The sequence below is a fragment of the Colias eurytheme genome, chromosome 29, assembly GCF_061535395.1.
Source record: "Colias eurytheme isolate Ceu_HAF_F1 chromosome 29, ilColEury1 Martin Lab GWU primary, whole genome shotgun sequence".
In the NCBI taxonomy this organism is placed as follows: domain Eukaryota; kingdom Metazoa; phylum Arthropoda; class Insecta; order Lepidoptera; family Pieridae; genus Colias; species Colias eurytheme.
The window spans coordinates 5,967,951-5,985,164 of record NC_143008.1 but is presented as its reverse complement, the minus strand read 5'-3'; the positions used below and the strand labels follow the sequence as shown (position 1 = coordinate 5,985,164).

At 34.2% G+C, this 17,214-nt stretch overlaps 2 protein-coding genes and 1 long non-coding RNA gene across 3 annotated transcripts; 2 read left to right on the top strand and 1 right to left on the bottom strand.

The window, feature by feature from the left end:
- Positions 1 to 1,847: 1,847 nt before the first annotated feature.
- Positions 1,848 to 8,986, bottom strand: kin17 (kin17 DNA and RNA binding protein). Its single transcript, XM_090117835.1, has 7 exons — positions 8,671 to 8,986; positions 7,938 to 8,130; positions 6,978 to 7,122; positions 5,453 to 5,597; positions 3,885 to 4,044; positions 2,555 to 2,677; positions 1,848 to 1,919 (listed from the first exon to the last, which is right to left on the bottom strand). The coding sequence occupies exons 1-7, from the start codon at positions 8,976 to 8,978 to the stop codon at positions 1,848 to 1,850; spliced, it is 1,146 nt and encodes a 381-aa protein (XP_089973961.1). The 5' UTR covers positions 8,979 to 8,986.
- Positions 8,987 to 9,691: 705 nt separating this feature from the next.
- On the top strand, positions 9,692 to 11,352 carry LOC149896302 (uncharacterized). The gene is made up of 2 exons (XR_016458345.1): positions 9,692 to 10,014; positions 10,452 to 11,352. It is a non-coding gene; the product is annotated as an uncharacterized LOC149896302 (long non-coding RNA).
- Positions 11,353 to 13,697: 2,345 nt separating this feature from the next.
- Positions 13,698 to 16,931, top strand: LOC149896301 (uncharacterized). Its single transcript, XM_090117834.1, has 6 exons — positions 13,698 to 13,745; positions 14,371 to 14,538; positions 15,084 to 15,192; positions 15,526 to 15,721; positions 16,125 to 16,298; positions 16,600 to 16,931. The coding sequence occupies exons 1-6, from the start codon at positions 13,698 to 13,700 to the stop codon at positions 16,910 to 16,912; spliced, it is 1,008 nt and encodes a 335-aa protein (XP_089973960.1). The 3' UTR covers positions 16,913 to 16,931.
- Positions 16,932 to 17,214: the final 283 nt, after the last annotated feature.

The following is a 17,214-nucleotide window of genomic DNA, read 5'->3' as shown; positions in this document are numbered from 1 at the left end:
GCGGAAATTCTTCCACAATAAAGGAATAATATTTCCTACTAATAAAGGAATAATATTTCATCGGTAAATATTTTTTTTAGAAATAATGCCGTTTTTCCTTAAAATTATAGAATATTTACAAGTATTACGAGTGTCACCATAGTAATCGAAATAACAATGAATGACACAGTTTCAACCTTATTGGAGCAAAAAGACACAAAACGTCTCATATACTTAGGGATGTTATTCTAAAATAAACCGTAAATTCGTGCGTTAGGATACATATTAAAAAGCTTAATTTAATATTTAAGTTATTTTTCACTAAAATCAAGTTGTCCAATAAAAGGCATAGTTTACTTGTGTGTATTGTTTAGCTATCGGTTTAAATGTGTTGATTTTGGCGACAGCGGTTTTCATACGAATTATGACATTATAGCACTTCTATGTGTCTTGTTATTTAGATTTCTATGAACAAGACACTAGAAGTCGTAAGCGCGCGTGACCTTGTCGCCACTCAGGTGACTTTCAGTTTCACATCACCAGTGTGTTCGTCACAGTTCAGTTGCTATGGAGACGTATGTGTGTAAACATGGTGTGTTTCAGCATTTCCCATTGCGGAAATTCTTCCACAAGTTGTAATAATACTAATAAAGGAATAATATTTCATCGGTGAATATATTTTTTTAGAAATAATGCCGTTTTTCCTTAAAATTATAGAATATTTACAAGTATTACGAGTGTCACCATAGTAATCGAAATAACAATGAATGACACAGTTTCAACCTTATTGGAGCAAAAAGAAACAAAACGTCTCATATACTTAGGGATGTTATTCTAAAATAAACCGTAAATTCGTGCGTTAGGATACATATTAAAAAGCTTAATTTAATATTTAAGTTAGTTTTCACTAAAATCAAGTTGTCCAATAAAAGGCATAGTTTACCTGTGTGTATTGTTTAGCTATCGGTTTAAATGTGTTGATTTTGGCGACAGCGGTTTTCATACGAATTATGACATTATAGCACTTCTATGTGTCTTGTTATTTAGATTTCTATGGTCATACACTTTGTAGATATGTATTCAGCCTACTTAATTAAAACCAATCAATGTAACAAATAAATATTGTTTATCTTATTAAAAATATGAATAAAATAATCAATGTAACAAAAAAAAATGGTTTTAGACGATTGAAATAACTAGTGTTACAAATATGTAGTGTAGTAGCCACGTAGTAGCAATGGCCTCTCTAGTACGTAGTAACTCAATGGGTTAGATCAGGTTCGTGTTTAATAAATAATAATACAGTAATAGCAACTATCGCAACCGTCTTTTTGTGGACGTTTGGAAAAGTAAATTCTCAGCTTAACCCACAAAATTTCGCGTCATTTGTAACAGGATGGCGGTTCTACAGGGGTCTTAGTACGCAATGACAAAAAGAAAAATGATGGTGTGAACGCTGATACCGGATACAAGCCGGATACCTTAAGATACTGTAATATAAAATATAACAGTATCTTAAGATAAAATATTATAGTATCGTCACACACGGTGAAGATACTATAATATTTTAGATGAGATGCTTTAAGTGTTTATGCAAAAAACTGATGCAGAGATATTTTTTATTGTAATAGCTCTAATTTTATATTATTGTACGTGGTACCTACATGTTTTTTCGCATTGCTTCTTACGGAATAGTGAAATTGACCATATTTTTTCTTTCATTTTATGAGAGCAGATTATTATGAACAATTTATACTTTTTAATTTTTTTTTTTGTATGCGATCGACCCCAAACGCATAAATGCGTATAAATCTAGTGTTAAACAAAATAAAACAGAGATATTTAAAAAATAATTTATTTATATAAAATCACGCTATTTTGCTTATATCTTCATATTGTACATTTCTCACTAGTCTTCCTTTTAGAGGTCCCTCTGTAACCTGGAATTAAAAATGTACTTCTTATTAATTGTAAAAATATATATGTAGTTAGGAAAATTATTTATCGAAAAACCACAAAGATTTTCGTTTTTAAGAGTCTATCAACAGATTAAGAAGGAAACGGTTAAATGTTGTTATTATGTTGTTAAAATTTTATTAGCAGATATTTTTGCTCGAAATTCTCTAAAAAATGTGGCTCTGTCAGTGAGTTAGTGAATTGCTACTTTCTCCGAAAAGTCCAGTCTATACTAAATAGTAAATATCTATATTATATGAATCTCCAATTATGTTGCTAAGCGTAAAACTCGAAAACGGCTCGACAAATTCGGCTAATTTTTACCTTGTTAAGGCATAAGGAAGACTTTTATGGAGGGAAAACACAAAAAAGGGCAGAACAACGTCTTCTGGGGTAGCTATATATACTAATATACTAATAATATTATAAAGCGGAAGAGTGTGTTTGTTTGACCGCGCTAATCTCAGGAACTACTGGTCCGGTTTGAAAAATTATTTCGGTGTTAGATAGCCCATTTACGAGGAAGGCTATAGGCTATATATCATCACGCTAAGACCAACAGGAGCTGAGCACCGCGATAAAAACCGCGGGGCGCAGCTAGTTATAAACTATAACTTACTTCAACTTGACAGCAAAAGTGATCAGTGTCGACATGTTGCAAAGTTCCCATATGACCTCTGTAGGCTCCGTTCACGAAACGAACTGCTCGGCCCGGGGACGGTATCACTGTTTCCACGTGATTCTGAAAAAAAAATACGATAAAATATAAAAAAATCCATACATATAAATAAAAAACTGATTGTAATTACATTCTGCTAGTAACTTATATCTTACTGACTGATCGGTTGGCTTGGTTGGTACAAACCCACCAAGCCAACTCCTTTCAAAGGTCATGGGTTCGATTCCCACCCGGGACAAATATTTGTGTGATGAACATATAGTAGAGCCATTTTAATAGGCAACATTTGACAGCTCAACAAAATTCAACAATGTAACCTAGTAACGACGACATAGAATAACATGATATTTCGTTTTGATAGAACTTGCACATTTGCTTAACTTTTTTCAATTACGATTACATATCCATACTAATATTATAAATGCGAAAGTAACTCTGTCTGTCTGTCTGTCTGTTACTCCATCACGCCTTAACTACTGAACCAATTTGCATGAAATTTGGTATAGAGATATTTTGATACCCGAGAAAAGACATAGGATAGGTTTTATCCCGGAAATCGTTTTCTTTGAAAACGCGGGCGAAGCCGCGGGCGGAAAGCTAGTTTATAATAATAATGACCGATACAAGTAATTTTAAGATTTCATTTCAGAACTGACGTCGCTGCAATTTTGTGTCAATAAACCTTTTTTCTTTTTAAATACCAGAGACGTTACTCTAAAATTGAAATCTGACATCTAGAATCGAATGTATTGATTACTTGTTAATAAAAATCATCATAAATTAATAAATGCGTTGTGTTTTTTTTTTCATTATGTATTATACTTGTGTTATTTTGCTCCTTAAATTTACGAAAGAAAGTATATTACTGGGACAGCGATTCGCCTTATGAATTTTACAATTGGCACGTGTTTCAAGTTCGATTGACAAATGTTTCAAGTCCGCTGTCCGTATCGATTAATTCACTTTAATCGATGTTTTTAAGCAGGTTACCTCTCTTCGAAGATAAAATTGATAGACGTCAAATATTGCCTATTAAATTGGCTCGACTATACTTAATATGGCCACATTATTTTACAAAGTGACATTAGCTGCTGTCAGATATCATCGTCTTATATTTAATATTATGAAGCTGAAGAGTTTGTTTGTTTGAACGCGCTAATCTCAGGAACTACTGGTCCGATTTGAAAAATTAAACGTTCAAACAAACAAACAAACTCTTCAGCTTTATAATATTAGTATAGAAATCTATTTTCATACATGGCAACAATACCTGATCGAGCTTCAGTTTGACATTGTCATCTGTCAGTTTGACATGAGCGCCATATTTGTCTATGACCCGTTCGACGACCGCCTTGCGTTTGTAGAACTTGTCACCGAGCGATTTGGTTATTATTTTAACTATTATTCCTTCGGTTAGCCAGTAGTCTTTTCTGGAATGGTGAAAAATATTTATTTATAGATGATAAAATATTATTAATTAAAATATATTTATTACTAGAGGACCGCCCCGGCTTCGCCCGTGGTACATATTTCGCAATAAAAGGTAGCCTATGTCCTTTCTCGGGTATCAAAATATCTCCATAACAAATTTCATACAAATTGGTTCAGAAGTTTAGGCGTGATTGAGTAACAGACATACAGACAGAGTTACTTTCGCATTTATAATATTAGTATGGAAGTATGGATTACAAGTACTTATCATTTGGCATTAAATTTATTTCATTATTGTAGAGCCAATTTAATAGGCAACATTTGACGTCTATCAATTTTATCTTCATAGGGTGGTAACCTGCTTAAAAACATCGATTAAAGTGAATTAATCGATACGGACTTGAAACATTTGTCAATCGAACTTGAAACACATGTCAATAATTTATGATGATTTTTATTCCCAAGTAATCAATGCATTCGATTCTAGATGTCAGTTTTCGATTTTTAGAGTAACGTCTCTGGTATTTAAAAAGAAAAAACGTTTATTGACACAAAATTGTAGCGACGTCTGATCTTTAAATCAGAAATTGTTTATTATGTTTAGAATGGTTTATCAGTAAAATCAAATCCTAAAATTACTTGTATTGGTCATTATTGTTATAAATATGTAATCGTAATTGAAAAAAAGTTAAGCAAATGTGCAGTTCTAACAAAACGAAATATCATGTTATTCTATGTCGTCGTTACTAGGTTACGTTGTTGAATTTTGTTGAACTGTCAAATGTCGCCTATTAAAATGGCTCTACTATAGTTACCTAATTAAATATGTAATCTAATATAAGAAAGAAAGTTGTTTAGATCACTTAAAACTCAAGAACGGGTGGACAGATTTTAATGGTTTTTGGATTTGTCTGCCAGGATTAGAATCCATACTAATATTATAAATGCGAAAGTAACTCTGTCTGTCTGTCTGTTACTCAATCACGCCTGAACTACTGAACCGATTTGCATAAAATTTGGTATAGATATATTTTGATACCCGAGAAAGGACATAGGATAGGTTTTATCCCGGAAATCCTACGGGAACGGGTTTTTCTCTGAAAACGCGGGCGAAGCCGCGGGCGAAAATTTAGTAATAAATATATTCTTATAAATGACATAAAACTTAAAATTAACACAACATATGATAACATGACATTTTATAGAAAAAAGAGCGTATGTACCGAGCACACGGGTCAGAAGTGAAACTTCTTTGGCTAGATTCAAAGATGCCAAAATCGTCGCCTTACTCCATGACGCGACCTTGAAATTATACTCTCAACGCGCCTAAAGAAGTTTCACTTCAAATCTTATTGATTACTCGACATTTTATAAAAAAAAATAAGCATATATAGCTATCTCTCTCACCTATTAGCTTTCTCTCTCTGTCGTTCAGTCATTTCCATAATTTCATCTAATGCATTACTCTTGCTATCTGACTTTTGCTTTTTACTCGACGTTTCTGGTTTTATTTTCGCCATTTGTAACGCTGACTTTGGTAATTCCGCCTTTTCTGTAATAAGAAAGAAACGAATGAGGTAAAACTTATTCTAAAGGAAAAACAGCACAGAAGGCGGCCTTATCACTTTAAAGAGTGATCTCTTCCAGGCAACCAACTGATAGAAGGATAAATAATAAACTAGAAATAGGAGGTAGGTAGAAAGTATACGCAAAGATAAATAATTTTTTTTTTTTATTTTTTTTTTTATTATTATATCTGCGATCAGTCGCTAGACTATAAGCGGATATGTTGAAGGCGCGTATGGCAGGAAGGATGCTGCTCCCATTGGAGTCCACCCTTTATTTTATCGGGCTTGGTAGCCGGCAGTGTTGACTAGTCAAAAATGTCTCGTCGCTTTTTGAGTCGACGCACGTTTTCAGGTTCAAGCAGTTTTGTAGCAAGTGGGTTTGGATGTTTTCCCAATCGCACTTTGTATGAAAAATGTTGCGTACATATTTCCTCTTTGATGGTTAGTATATTCAATAGAGTGTGGACCTCTTCTGTTCTGATGAACCAGGGAGCACCTGATAATTGCTTGAGAATATAGTTTTGAACTCGTTGCATTATCATTATATTAGAGTTACAGCTTGCACCCCAAAGTTGCAGTCCGTATGTCCATATTGGTTTAAGAACTGTTTTATAAATGAGGAGTTTGTTGTTCATGGACAATTTTGAGTTTCGACCTAGAAGCCAGTGGAGTCCTCTGTTTTTTAAATTTATTTCGTCCCTTTTTTTTTAATGTGTTCTTTCCAGGTAAGCCGACGATCTAGATGCATGCCCAAGTACTTGACAGTATCACAGTGGGGAAGTTGAGTACCGTTTAGTGTTACAGGAGCACAGTTATCTTTGCGAAGAGTAAAGGTCACGTGTACTGATTTAGTGACACTGGCAGTAATTTTCCATTTTTTCATCCAGGATTCTATTTCATTCAGTGCCTTTTGTAGATTTTGGGATGCTTGCATCGGACATTTGTGTGATGCAAGTAACGCTGTATCGTCTGCAAACGTCGCAACTACTACATCTGAGTTTCTTGGAATATCGGATGTGTATAGGGTGTACAAAACTGGTCCGAGTACTGATCCCTGTGGTACTCCAGCAAGGATATTGTAGAAGCCAACGCAAAGATAAATAAATAATAATTGCATTTTGCATTTTAATTAACATTATTGCATTTTTGGTAAAGATCTCTAATTTTTTTTGAAAATGCAATATAGCCTATGTTGCTCAGTGAAGATGCAGCTTTCTAATGGTGAAAGAATTTTTGAAATCAGTCCAGTAGTTTTTGCGTCAAAACCATACATACATACATACATAATTACAAACCTTTCCTCTTTATAATATTAGTATAGATTTGAATGCCATTAAACCAAAAATATCAAATTCAACAATTACCTTGGTTCTTCCGTTTCAAATTCAAATTAAGCGTAAGTCTCTCTTGACTGCTCTCTCTCTTGAACTCTGTGTATTTCGGCTCTTCATCTTCCCTCTCTTTCCTTCCTCTCTCCACTTGTTTTTGTATAAATTCTAACATTCTCTCCTGTGAACAATATGAAAATTTATTGAATCATGTTCATGTTTTAAAAGATTCAAAAGAAAAACAAAGAAAAATATGTTCTTATAGCGAAAATAATTAAATAACTATGTTTATTACAACTAACTGGCTGTGCTCTGCGGTTTTACCCACATTGCTCCGCTCCTATTGGTCTTAGTGTGATGATATATAGCCTTTTTCGATAAATGGGCTGTTTAACACCGAATTTTTCAAGTTGGACCAGTAGTTGTTGAGATTAGCATGATCAAACAAACAAACTCCTCAGCTTTATAATATTAGTATAGACAATAAACATAATTAAAACACACCAACCGGTATAATAAGAACCAGCTGCGTCCCAGCGTTTTCTAATTCTAATGAAATATTAGAACTTAGGCTATTTTTTTTAGTTGAAATTGATATTTTGGTTTTATGGCATTAAAATGCTTTATAAATATAAATTTATAAAGAATAGAAAAAATTCGATCACGAGGCGGGACACGAACCCGCATCCTTTCGCGCCATTCCGGGGCGGATGCCTGACCAACTCAGCCACTCGTGACCCGCCAGAGCAATCGAACTCAGTCGGTGTCCCGCCTCATGATCGAATTTTTTCTATTCTTTATAAATTTATATTTTTTTTAGTTGCCAGTTGTTCCTTATTACATCAGCTATCTGTCAGTGAAAGTCCCATCAAATGGGGTCAGACATTTCAGATATTCACAGTACACTGTATACATCCATATGCATTTAGTAAAAAGGTTATTTTAATGCATATCACAAACAGACACTCCATCTTATTATTGGAATAGATAACAAACCTGGTCATCTTTATCCATCTTCTCCTTTTTCGCCTTAGCCTCTTGCGCGGCGATAGTCGCCGGGTCCCTATCGATGTACGCCACGAACCATCCCTTCTCAGTTTCGTCGACCACGCACTTGCCCTCTCTGCCGAGCCACTTTACGAAGTCTGTTAGGGTCTCCCATTGTGTCGCGTTCATGTGTAAGTGTTCTCTATGGATGAATTATAAGTAAGTAGTAGTTCTATGTATAATCTTAATATATATATAAATATAAATCTCATGTCACAATGTTTGTCCTCAATGGACTCCTAAACCACTTAACCTATTATAATAAAATTCGCACACCATGTGCAGTTTGATCCAACTTGAGAGATAGGATAGTTTAAACATGTAGGTACCACGGGCGAAGCCGGGTCGGACCACTAGTATTAGTATAGATTTAAAATGTGATACATTGATACATAAAGCTGAAGAGTTTGTTTGATGCGCTAATCTCAGGAACTACTGGTCCGATTTGAAAAAATTATTTCGGTGTCAGATAGGTTATTTATCGAGGAAGGCTATAGGCTATATATTATCATGCTAAGACCAACAGGAGTGGAGCACTGCGGGTGAAACCGCAGGGCACAGCTCGTCATTAATAAAGGTAAAAACATTGTGATTAATTTTCTCTTCCTATTATAAGCTTGGAAGTATGAAGTTAAAGCGATATGCTTGATAAAAACGGTAAAACAGTATGAAACCAACTCACCTATTGGAAATATAGTCCTGGTATACTTTATTCGCATTAACTCGTTTTGTACCAAACTGACGGCGTAATAACTCTAAATAACCGTCCGCAAACTCTTTGGAGAACTCGTCTATATACTTGTTAGCGTTGTCAGCGAATAACAACAACTGCCTTTGATGTGATTCAGACATAGTGTGGCATTTGAACCCGTTTTCATCGCGACACTGTTTTTGACACATTTGGCAATACCATCGCAGTTTTTGCAAACCTTTTGCCTTGATTTTGTTTGCTATGTACTTGGGTGTACCTTTTTCTGCTTTTCCACCCATTTTGATGCAATGTTTTGGGGCTTCGAAACTGTTGTTGGTTTTGTATAGTAATCTTTGTTACACGAGTACTTTTGTGAAACACACATAGAATACGGGTAGTCGCTAACTTGAATGCATTTTAAGAAACTTCAGTAGCACATTGATTCTTTAATAAGTATTAGAAAACGTAAAAATAACGAAGAAATTGAAACTGAGAAAAACACAGTTGTTGACAAAAATGACAGAATTCAAATGTGACGTTTCGGTTTATGACATTTCATCAAAAATACTATAGACAAGTCCCACAGAGTAAATAATGAACTACAAGTATTTTTGGCGCATATTTTTAACGATTATAAAAATAAATGAATATTTGGGTGTTATCACAGGTGTTATTTAAAATAACTAAGAGTGCAGCCCGGCTTCGCCTATGGTATACTGAGGAAGATTGGTCACACCAATTCATAAACCTTCGTGAGCTCATGAACAACGCTCTATTGAAGACTGTGACTGAAGATGATCAAATGCCTATAGTTTACGATTCTCTAAAGGAACTAAAACGTCTTATTCACGGTCCATCTTGACGTACGTCCAGCCAAGGTCATACACGATGCACGATGCAAAACGACAGTGAATAGCGTTGACGTACGTCAATAATTATTATTATTATCTTGCTGGATGTGCACGACCAACTTTTCATCCAGCAACTCGGAGCAATTAACTAGCCTGGAGAAGTAACATTTAATTGAACAATAACGCAGTTAGTTTGGCCTTTTTAGCTTATGGCAAAATGTCATGCGAAAAAAGAGGACAGACATATGTCAGTTCGACAGTTTGAAATGACATGGCCCATTTCAATTTGTTTTGATCACCAGTCTGGTGATCATCGCTTGGTTATTTTAATTATTATTTTTGAAGTGAAAAACGAGTGTTTTAGTTTAATTTGTTATTTTATGAAAAGACAATTGACTAAAGATAACATGGCTTGTGTTGCTTACGGCTGTAAAAGCCGTAGTACTGGGAAATCGGATGAAGATTGGAATTTGTCATTTCACAGGTTAGTGTTTTGATCAATTTTTTTGTTAATTGTATTATAAACTAGCGGTCCGCCCCGGCTTCGCTCGTGGTACATATTTACGTTTTCTCTACATAAAAACCATCCTCGTACTTCAAGGAATATAATAAAAAAAGAATTATCGAAATCGGTTCAGCCGTTCTCGAGTTATGCGCTTACCAACACATTTTGCGATTTATTTTTATATATAAGATAAGTTAATTAACCTTATTTTGTTAATCATCTATGTTTTATCTAACCGTAATCATTGAAATGAAATCATAATCAGCTTAGTTTTTAGAAAAAATGCAAAATATAACTTCTATAGTGTTGTGCAATTATCGATACTTGAGTAGGAACGAAGTACTTCATTGATAATGACTGCTTTAGGTTAGGAGAAAAAAAAGGTATTTAAGTATGGATTTAATTGTTATTTGCAGGTTTCTGGCTTGAGAACAATTAAAAGATGTTTGGGTTAAAGCACAGGGAAAATTGTAAGCCTTCAAAACATTCTCGGCCTTGTTCAAATCATTTCGAATCAGACGGGAAGAAAAGTAAAGTGCTTTGCAGAGATGCTGTGCCACAAGTTTAAGGTGGCATCTATTTTAAATAATAAATATTGTAATTTGGTAATTAAGTATCGAAATAAAATGTTGTAAAAAAATAAATGTTTATTTGTTTTATTTGAAGCAATTTATTTTAAACTTTTACCATTTTTTTCCTGTGGGAATGAGTTATTTTCCCGCGGTAAATCGTAGCCTATATGTTATTTTGATGTTTAAACTATATAATTATAAAGTTCCATAAAAACTCATTCAGTATTTTTTACGTGAAAGAGTATCAAATGTCCATTCTTATATATTTTTGCTATTATAATATGAGTAGGATACGACTATTGATTTGTAAAAAGATCAACCAGGTGGAAGTCAGATTTGCGCACGAAGGGTTCCGTATAATTCTATGAATGAATCTATGAAAACAGGAAAAAATACGTACCTTTTTACGAAACCATAAAAAACAACTTAAACCGAAATACCTAATAATATTTTTTTATAAATACCACTACCATACAATGCAAGGCAGTCAATACGCATCGTAAATGAATAATTCCAAATTAAACGAATCTTAAAATTTGGAATTACCTATCCATAATTCAAAATTAAAAGAATCTTAAATTATCTTCAAGCAATTTTATAACTTAATTTTTTTATTTATCGATATTTTAGTATTCGATAAAGTGGCAAGCACTACCTTTTTAGAACAAAAAGTGGCTACATGTGGATTTGAATGCCAAGCAGATAACAGTGTGTTGTCTCTTTCTATCGCATTAATTAAGGTATTGAATAAAAGAGAGCCACTATATAAGAAACGTTCAATTAATTGTTACTTCTCCAGGCTTGTTAATTGCTCCGAGTCCAGCAAGCACCCCCACCACCGCGAACGTCGTGCAGATGGACAGTGAATAGCGCGGACGTACAGCAGATTAGTGTTGCCAACAGAAATTAATGTAAATACTTGGAAACGTGGCCTATTGATATGATTTTTTTGTGATAACTTAGTGAGTACATGAGCAAGCAAGAAACGGTTATTTTTGATTTTTATGTACACAGGAAATCCCAATTATCATTACTTTTGGATCAACCTTGTACACATGGACAGTTTATATTCAGAAGTTATTATTTTAAAAGAACTCCAAGGCGAATTGTTGAATAACACAGATTTTATGCAAAAGTCCACTGCAGAAAAATGGCAATTTATTTTTAAAAATTATCTTGACGAATTTGTTTGTTTAAAAAAAAAATGATTAGCTATATACTCTCTGTTCCCGCCACTTTAGCATTTACTGAAAGAGTCTTTTCGGTCATGAATGTGAAGTGGCGGGAAGAGAGAAACCGAGCTTCATTAAAAATTAATTAAAAATGAGCTCTTGAAATACATATATAAATTTAGATTTGGAATGTTTGGATTCATATAATTCATTTAAAAATAATGAAAAATTCTTAGTTACTGCAAAAAGTACAAAAAAATACATTTTTTAAAATATTTATTTACTCTTTATTTACCTCCTTTAAAATCAGATATACTCTATTTCTTCAAATAAAAGTTGGCAACCCTCGCCATGCTTGATGCGCGCACGATCGTCAGTAGGATACATCCAGCACCGCGGCCTTGAGCCGACGTACGTCGGGGATTGACCGTGAATAAAGCGTCTTATTAAAAGCTTCATTAAAAATTAATTAAAAATGAGCTCTTGAAATATATAAATTTAGATTTGGAATGTTTGGATTCATATAATTCATTTATTATTCATTTTTTGGGGATTGACCGTGAATAAAGCGTCTTATTCACGGTCAATCCCCGACGTACGTCGGCTCAAGGCCGCGGTGCTGGATGTATCCTACTGACGATCGTGCGCGCATCAAGCATGGCGAGGGTTGCCAACTTTTATTTGAAGAAATAGAGTATATCTGATTTTAAAGGAGGTAAATAAAGAGTAAATAAATATTTTTAAAAATGTATTTTTTTGTACTTTTTGCAGTAACTAAGAATTTTTCATTATTTTTAAATGAATTATATGAATCCAAACATTCCAAATCTAAATTTATATATTTCAAGAGCTCATTTTTAATTAATTTTTAATGAAGCTCGGTTTCTCTTTTCCCGCCACTTCACATTCATGACCGAAAAGACTCTTTCAGTAAATGCTAAAGTGGCGGGAACAGAGAGTATATAGCTAATCATTTTTTTTAAACAAACAAATTCGTCAAGATATTTTTTTTAAATAAATTGCCATTTTTCTGCAGTTGACTTTTGCATAAAATCTGTGTTATTCAACAATTCGCCTTGGAGTTCTTTTAAAATAATAACTTCTGAATATAAACTGTCCATGTGTACAAGGTTGATCCAAAAGTAATGATAATTGGGATTTCCTGTGTACATAAAAATCAAAAATAACCGTTTCTTGCTTGCTCATGTACTCACTAAGTTATCACAAAAAAATCATATCAATAGGCCACGTTTCCAAGTATTTACATTAATTTCTGTTGGCAACACTAATCTGCTGTACGTCCGCGCTATTCACTGTCCATCTGCACGACGTTCGCGGTGGTGGGGGTGCTTGCTGGATGAAAAGTTGGTCGTGCACATCCAGCAAGATAATAATAATAATTATTGACGTACGTCAACGCTATTCACTGTCGTTTTGCGTCGTGCTTCGTGTATGACCTTGGCGGGACGTACGTCAAGATGGACCGTAAATAAGACGCTTAAGACGCTTAAGAGACAGACATTCCTTTCCTATACGTTTACGTAGATCATAATGAAAATCTATTTAGCCTTTCTTGAGCTTTAAGTTAATAAATATTTAAAAATGAATTAAATTAATTCTACTAAGTTTATGTTCCTATATTTTTTTAACTTTTTAAGCTTGTTGGAACGAAGTTCCTTCGCGCGTTGCGAAAGAGGGCTAGACAGAAAAAAATTAGACGAAGTTTCTTTGAATGTATTAAATTCCAGTACCATATACCTTTACTTATATACCTACTTGTTTATAAAAACTATTAACTATTTTGAATTTGTCGCTAAATGACAAAATATAAAGACAAAACGCACGTCATTTGACATTATTTAAGGTCGGCAAAACTATCGCAATTATTTTGAAGATTTACTAAAACATACGTGGAACAATGGACGTTTTGTGGTCGAAAGAAAAATTACTTAAAATATTCAGTAAAGTAAGAATGTAATTTAAGTGTATTTAAAGAAAAATTATTGAAAAAGAAACTTGCAAATACAACATGGTTTGTTCTCTAATTTTTTGATGATAAATCTATTGAAAATACTGAGTTAACTTAACACGCTCGTCGCTTCGCTCCTCTCTACCTATTTAAATATTTACGCCAGCCACTACCGCGGCACGCTCGCTTCGCTCGCTCGGCTCGTGCGGTAGTTCAAGAGTTAACCTAATTACCTAATACCTAACACATAAGCTTGACCCTCAGTTTATGCAAAGGGTTGCCAGTTGAAATCAAAATTTTAATGTGTGGCGTTATATTATGTATTATGTTGAAATTTCAAATGCTGAGATAATGCGATTTATTTGTGGCTTGTACAAATTTCCTTTCTCTATTTCTATCCTTATTTCTGTCTTTTGGACTATTACATGAAATAACATGTTAATATAGGCTAATATTACCCGGCCTATACATGCAATAGGCAAGAAATTTTTTATCATTTTTGAATATATATGTACTCTAATTTAATCTTATAAACACTTAACTATGTGTACTTTATATAGAGCTATAAATTTAGAACATGTTTTAGTCTAGATTCGACAATATCGACTAAGTTTTTTTTCAGAGTTCTATTCGATTATCGGTGGCCCAAGGATCAGGAGATGGGGGAGTTAATCGGTGCTGTCGGTTGTGTGGGGGCGAAAATAATCTACGCAGCTTCTGCACATCCTACCTGTGGGAGGGGGCTGAGGAAAGATACGATCAGCTGTTGTATAACTGTTTTGGTGTTCAGGTACATTAATTATAATAATATTTTTAAGCTATTGCATAGCTTCTATCGCGGACCTTGAGCGTGGGGACCGAATCCAGAAATTCCGTAACGAAAACACCTCACGCTCCTCACTCCGGCGGGAGCGGAGGTGTGGCTTGAAGGCAAAGCATGCAATAGCTTTACCGCGGCAGTCCCCGAGTGCCACACGTCTTTTTTATTTTTTCTTCATTGCATGGGTCTTTATGGGTCTTATCTTATTTCATAAATGACTTATTAAAGTTAAATGTACAAATGGCGGCCTTATGGCTCTAATCCATCTCTGCCAGGCTACCTTCATTAATATAATCAAGAAGAAATATTGCCTATTCTTGTAATTTAAAAAACTCGTAAGAGGTTTTGAATTCTTTTCATGATCTCAAATCGCTAGAAATTTTCAAAGAAAATAAAAATTGATTACGAGGCGGGATTCGAACCCGCAACGCCTGACAAGATGTCCCATGATCGTTAAAAATTTCCTATTTGAATGCTATAAAACTGAAAAATTGAATAACTATGTGATTTTTTAGGTCTCGCCATCTGACTGTATGATTTGCGAGAATTGCATCCGACAGCTTCGGAATATACAACGATTTCGCGCTTTAGTGTTATCAGCTTTCGCCAGTGCGCCGAGTGAATGTGAGTATTATCAAAATTAACCATTTCAAGTTTCCGAACTTTATTTTTACATGGCAATATGCTAAAAAAGAGCGTGTGTGCTTAGCACACGTGTCAGAAGTGAAACTTCTTAGGTACCAAAATCGTCGCCTTACTCCATGTTACGGTATTGCCATGACGAGACCTTGAAATTTTACTCTCAACGCGCCCAATGAAGTTTCACATCAAAAATATGATGCTCGCTTTTCAATTTAAAAATATACCATCAAAAATATGTGTAGTAAGAATTTGTAAAAGGCCTTTTAGGCCCAAGTATATTTTTTTACAATTATAGTATAAATAAAAACAATTCAGATTCAACACGTTACTCGCAAATGAGCGGCAGGGGGAGCTGTAAACGTAAAATAAAGAACAAGAAACGTTCAACCGTAGAGCTGTCAAAGAAAACAACAAAGATGTCCATTAACAAGCGGCGATCGAGGAAGTCCTTTTCAAATAATACCACCGAAATGAAGAGGACCAATATCGCTTGTTCTATGTGTAAGCAGAGGTATAGCAAAATAGCTGCTTTTCTTATTTTTTTCCCTTTACGCTATTGATTTAAGAGTGGGTATCTAGAAGATTGGTAATTTTGCTTTATAGGGATAACTAGGATTCTAAACGTTAATGTTAATATAATGTGCTCCCGGTTTATATTTTTCACAAATAAATGGGACCAACCAAATAATCATCAAACACCCACCCAGTCGAAAGGATTGAGGTAACAAACAAAAACAAAATACACTCGAATTGAGAACCTCCTCTATTTTTAGAAGTCGGTTGATTATTATTAAATGGTCTTACTACTCCTATGTACTTAATATTTTAAATCGTTACACACTTGTTGCATACAAATTTTAAATTTCATCTTAAAATAAATTGTTAACTTATCGACTAACATTATTTTTAAATAGGTACCCAATGATACTACCAGTGAACGAATCGCACCTATTCATTTGCTCTCGATGCAAGCAGAAGAGTGCACCAAGCAACAGGGTTTGCAGAAAATGCAACATGATCATGCCTTCAAATATGTTGCGGGAACACTTAGAAATGCATGCAAAACCGGAATTACGGGGTAAAAGCAGGTAAATAATTAATTTACACGATTTATAATTAAGGGGGCCTCCATAAATTTCGTGAGATGTTTTAGGGGTGGAGGGGGTCGAGTCAAATCTCATCTAACCTTACCTTACGCTGGGGAGACGGGGGTCTCGGCAAATATCACGCAATTTATCAAAAATTAAAGAAAACACCTCACGTTATTTATGTACGCCCTCTAAGACATGAGTGTTTTGTTAGCTATTATTGTTAGCTAGGTATGAAAATTGGAAAAGAGATCGATTTTAGTTTGTACACTTTATTCTTATTTTATACTTGTTATTACAGACTTTGTACGCTCCCGAAAAAGTCAACACAAGTTTTAAGAACGGAAAGCCGTTTGACGCAACTGAAACACTATTGCACGCAATGTCCCAAAAAATACACAAATGCACAGCATCTGGCAACACACATGCAGACGGACCATAGAAAACAAGATTATCTATGCGCAGTCTGTGGTAAGAATTATAAAACGCGGGAAATGCTTGACAGGCACATGAGGATGCACACGGGCCAGCCGATTTATCAATGTGACATTTGCTTGAGATATTTCAAGGGTAAACGAAATTTTCAGTCGCACTATTTAACACATGAAAGATAGTTTTAAATTTTAAAACTAAATCGTGAGGTACTTATTTAAATGATGAATAAATCGTAACGGTCTGTAAACGTTAATGTAATGCTTTCGTAGATTATTTTAATACATTCGTATTCGTACATTATTTAAATACCAGGTCAAAATTACATATCATAGTCACATAATATAATATGGCCCGTACATGGTTGTCTAATTTTAATGACTAGAAATAATAAACGATTTAAAATATTTCTGGTCCAAATATGAATAAAACAATCATGTATGTAAAATATCAAAATACCTATGTATAATAATATTGTAACGAT

What these genes read in the sequence shown, in the direction of transcription:
- LOC149896301 (XM_090117834.1), top strand. Translation starts at nt 13,698, where the DNA reads ATGGACGTTTTGTGGTCGAAAGAAAAATTACTTAAAATATTCAGTAAA. An exon ending in TACTTAAAATATTCAGTAAA is followed by an intron (nt 13,746 to 14,370) that starts GTAAGAATGTAA and finishes GTTTTTTTTCAG; the next exon opens with AGTTCTATTCGATTATCGGT. An exon ending in ATAACTGTTTTGGTGTTCAG is followed by an intron (nt 14,539 to 15,083) that starts GTACATTAATTA and finishes GTGATTTTTTAG; the next exon opens with GTCTCGCCATCTGACTGTAT.
- kin17 (XM_090117835.1), bottom strand. Translation starts at nt 8,978, where the DNA reads ATGGGTGGAAAAGCAGAAAAAGGTACACCCAAGTACATAGCAAACAAA. An exon ending in CAGGACTATATTTCCAATAG is followed by an intron (nt 8,131 to 8,670) that starts GTGAGTTGGTTT and finishes ATTCATCCATAG; the next exon opens with AGAACACTTACACATGAACG. An exon ending in AGATGGATAAAGATGACCAG is followed by an intron (nt 7,123 to 7,937) that starts GTTTGTTATCTA and finishes TATTGTTCACAG; the next exon opens with GAGAGAATGTTAGAATTTAT.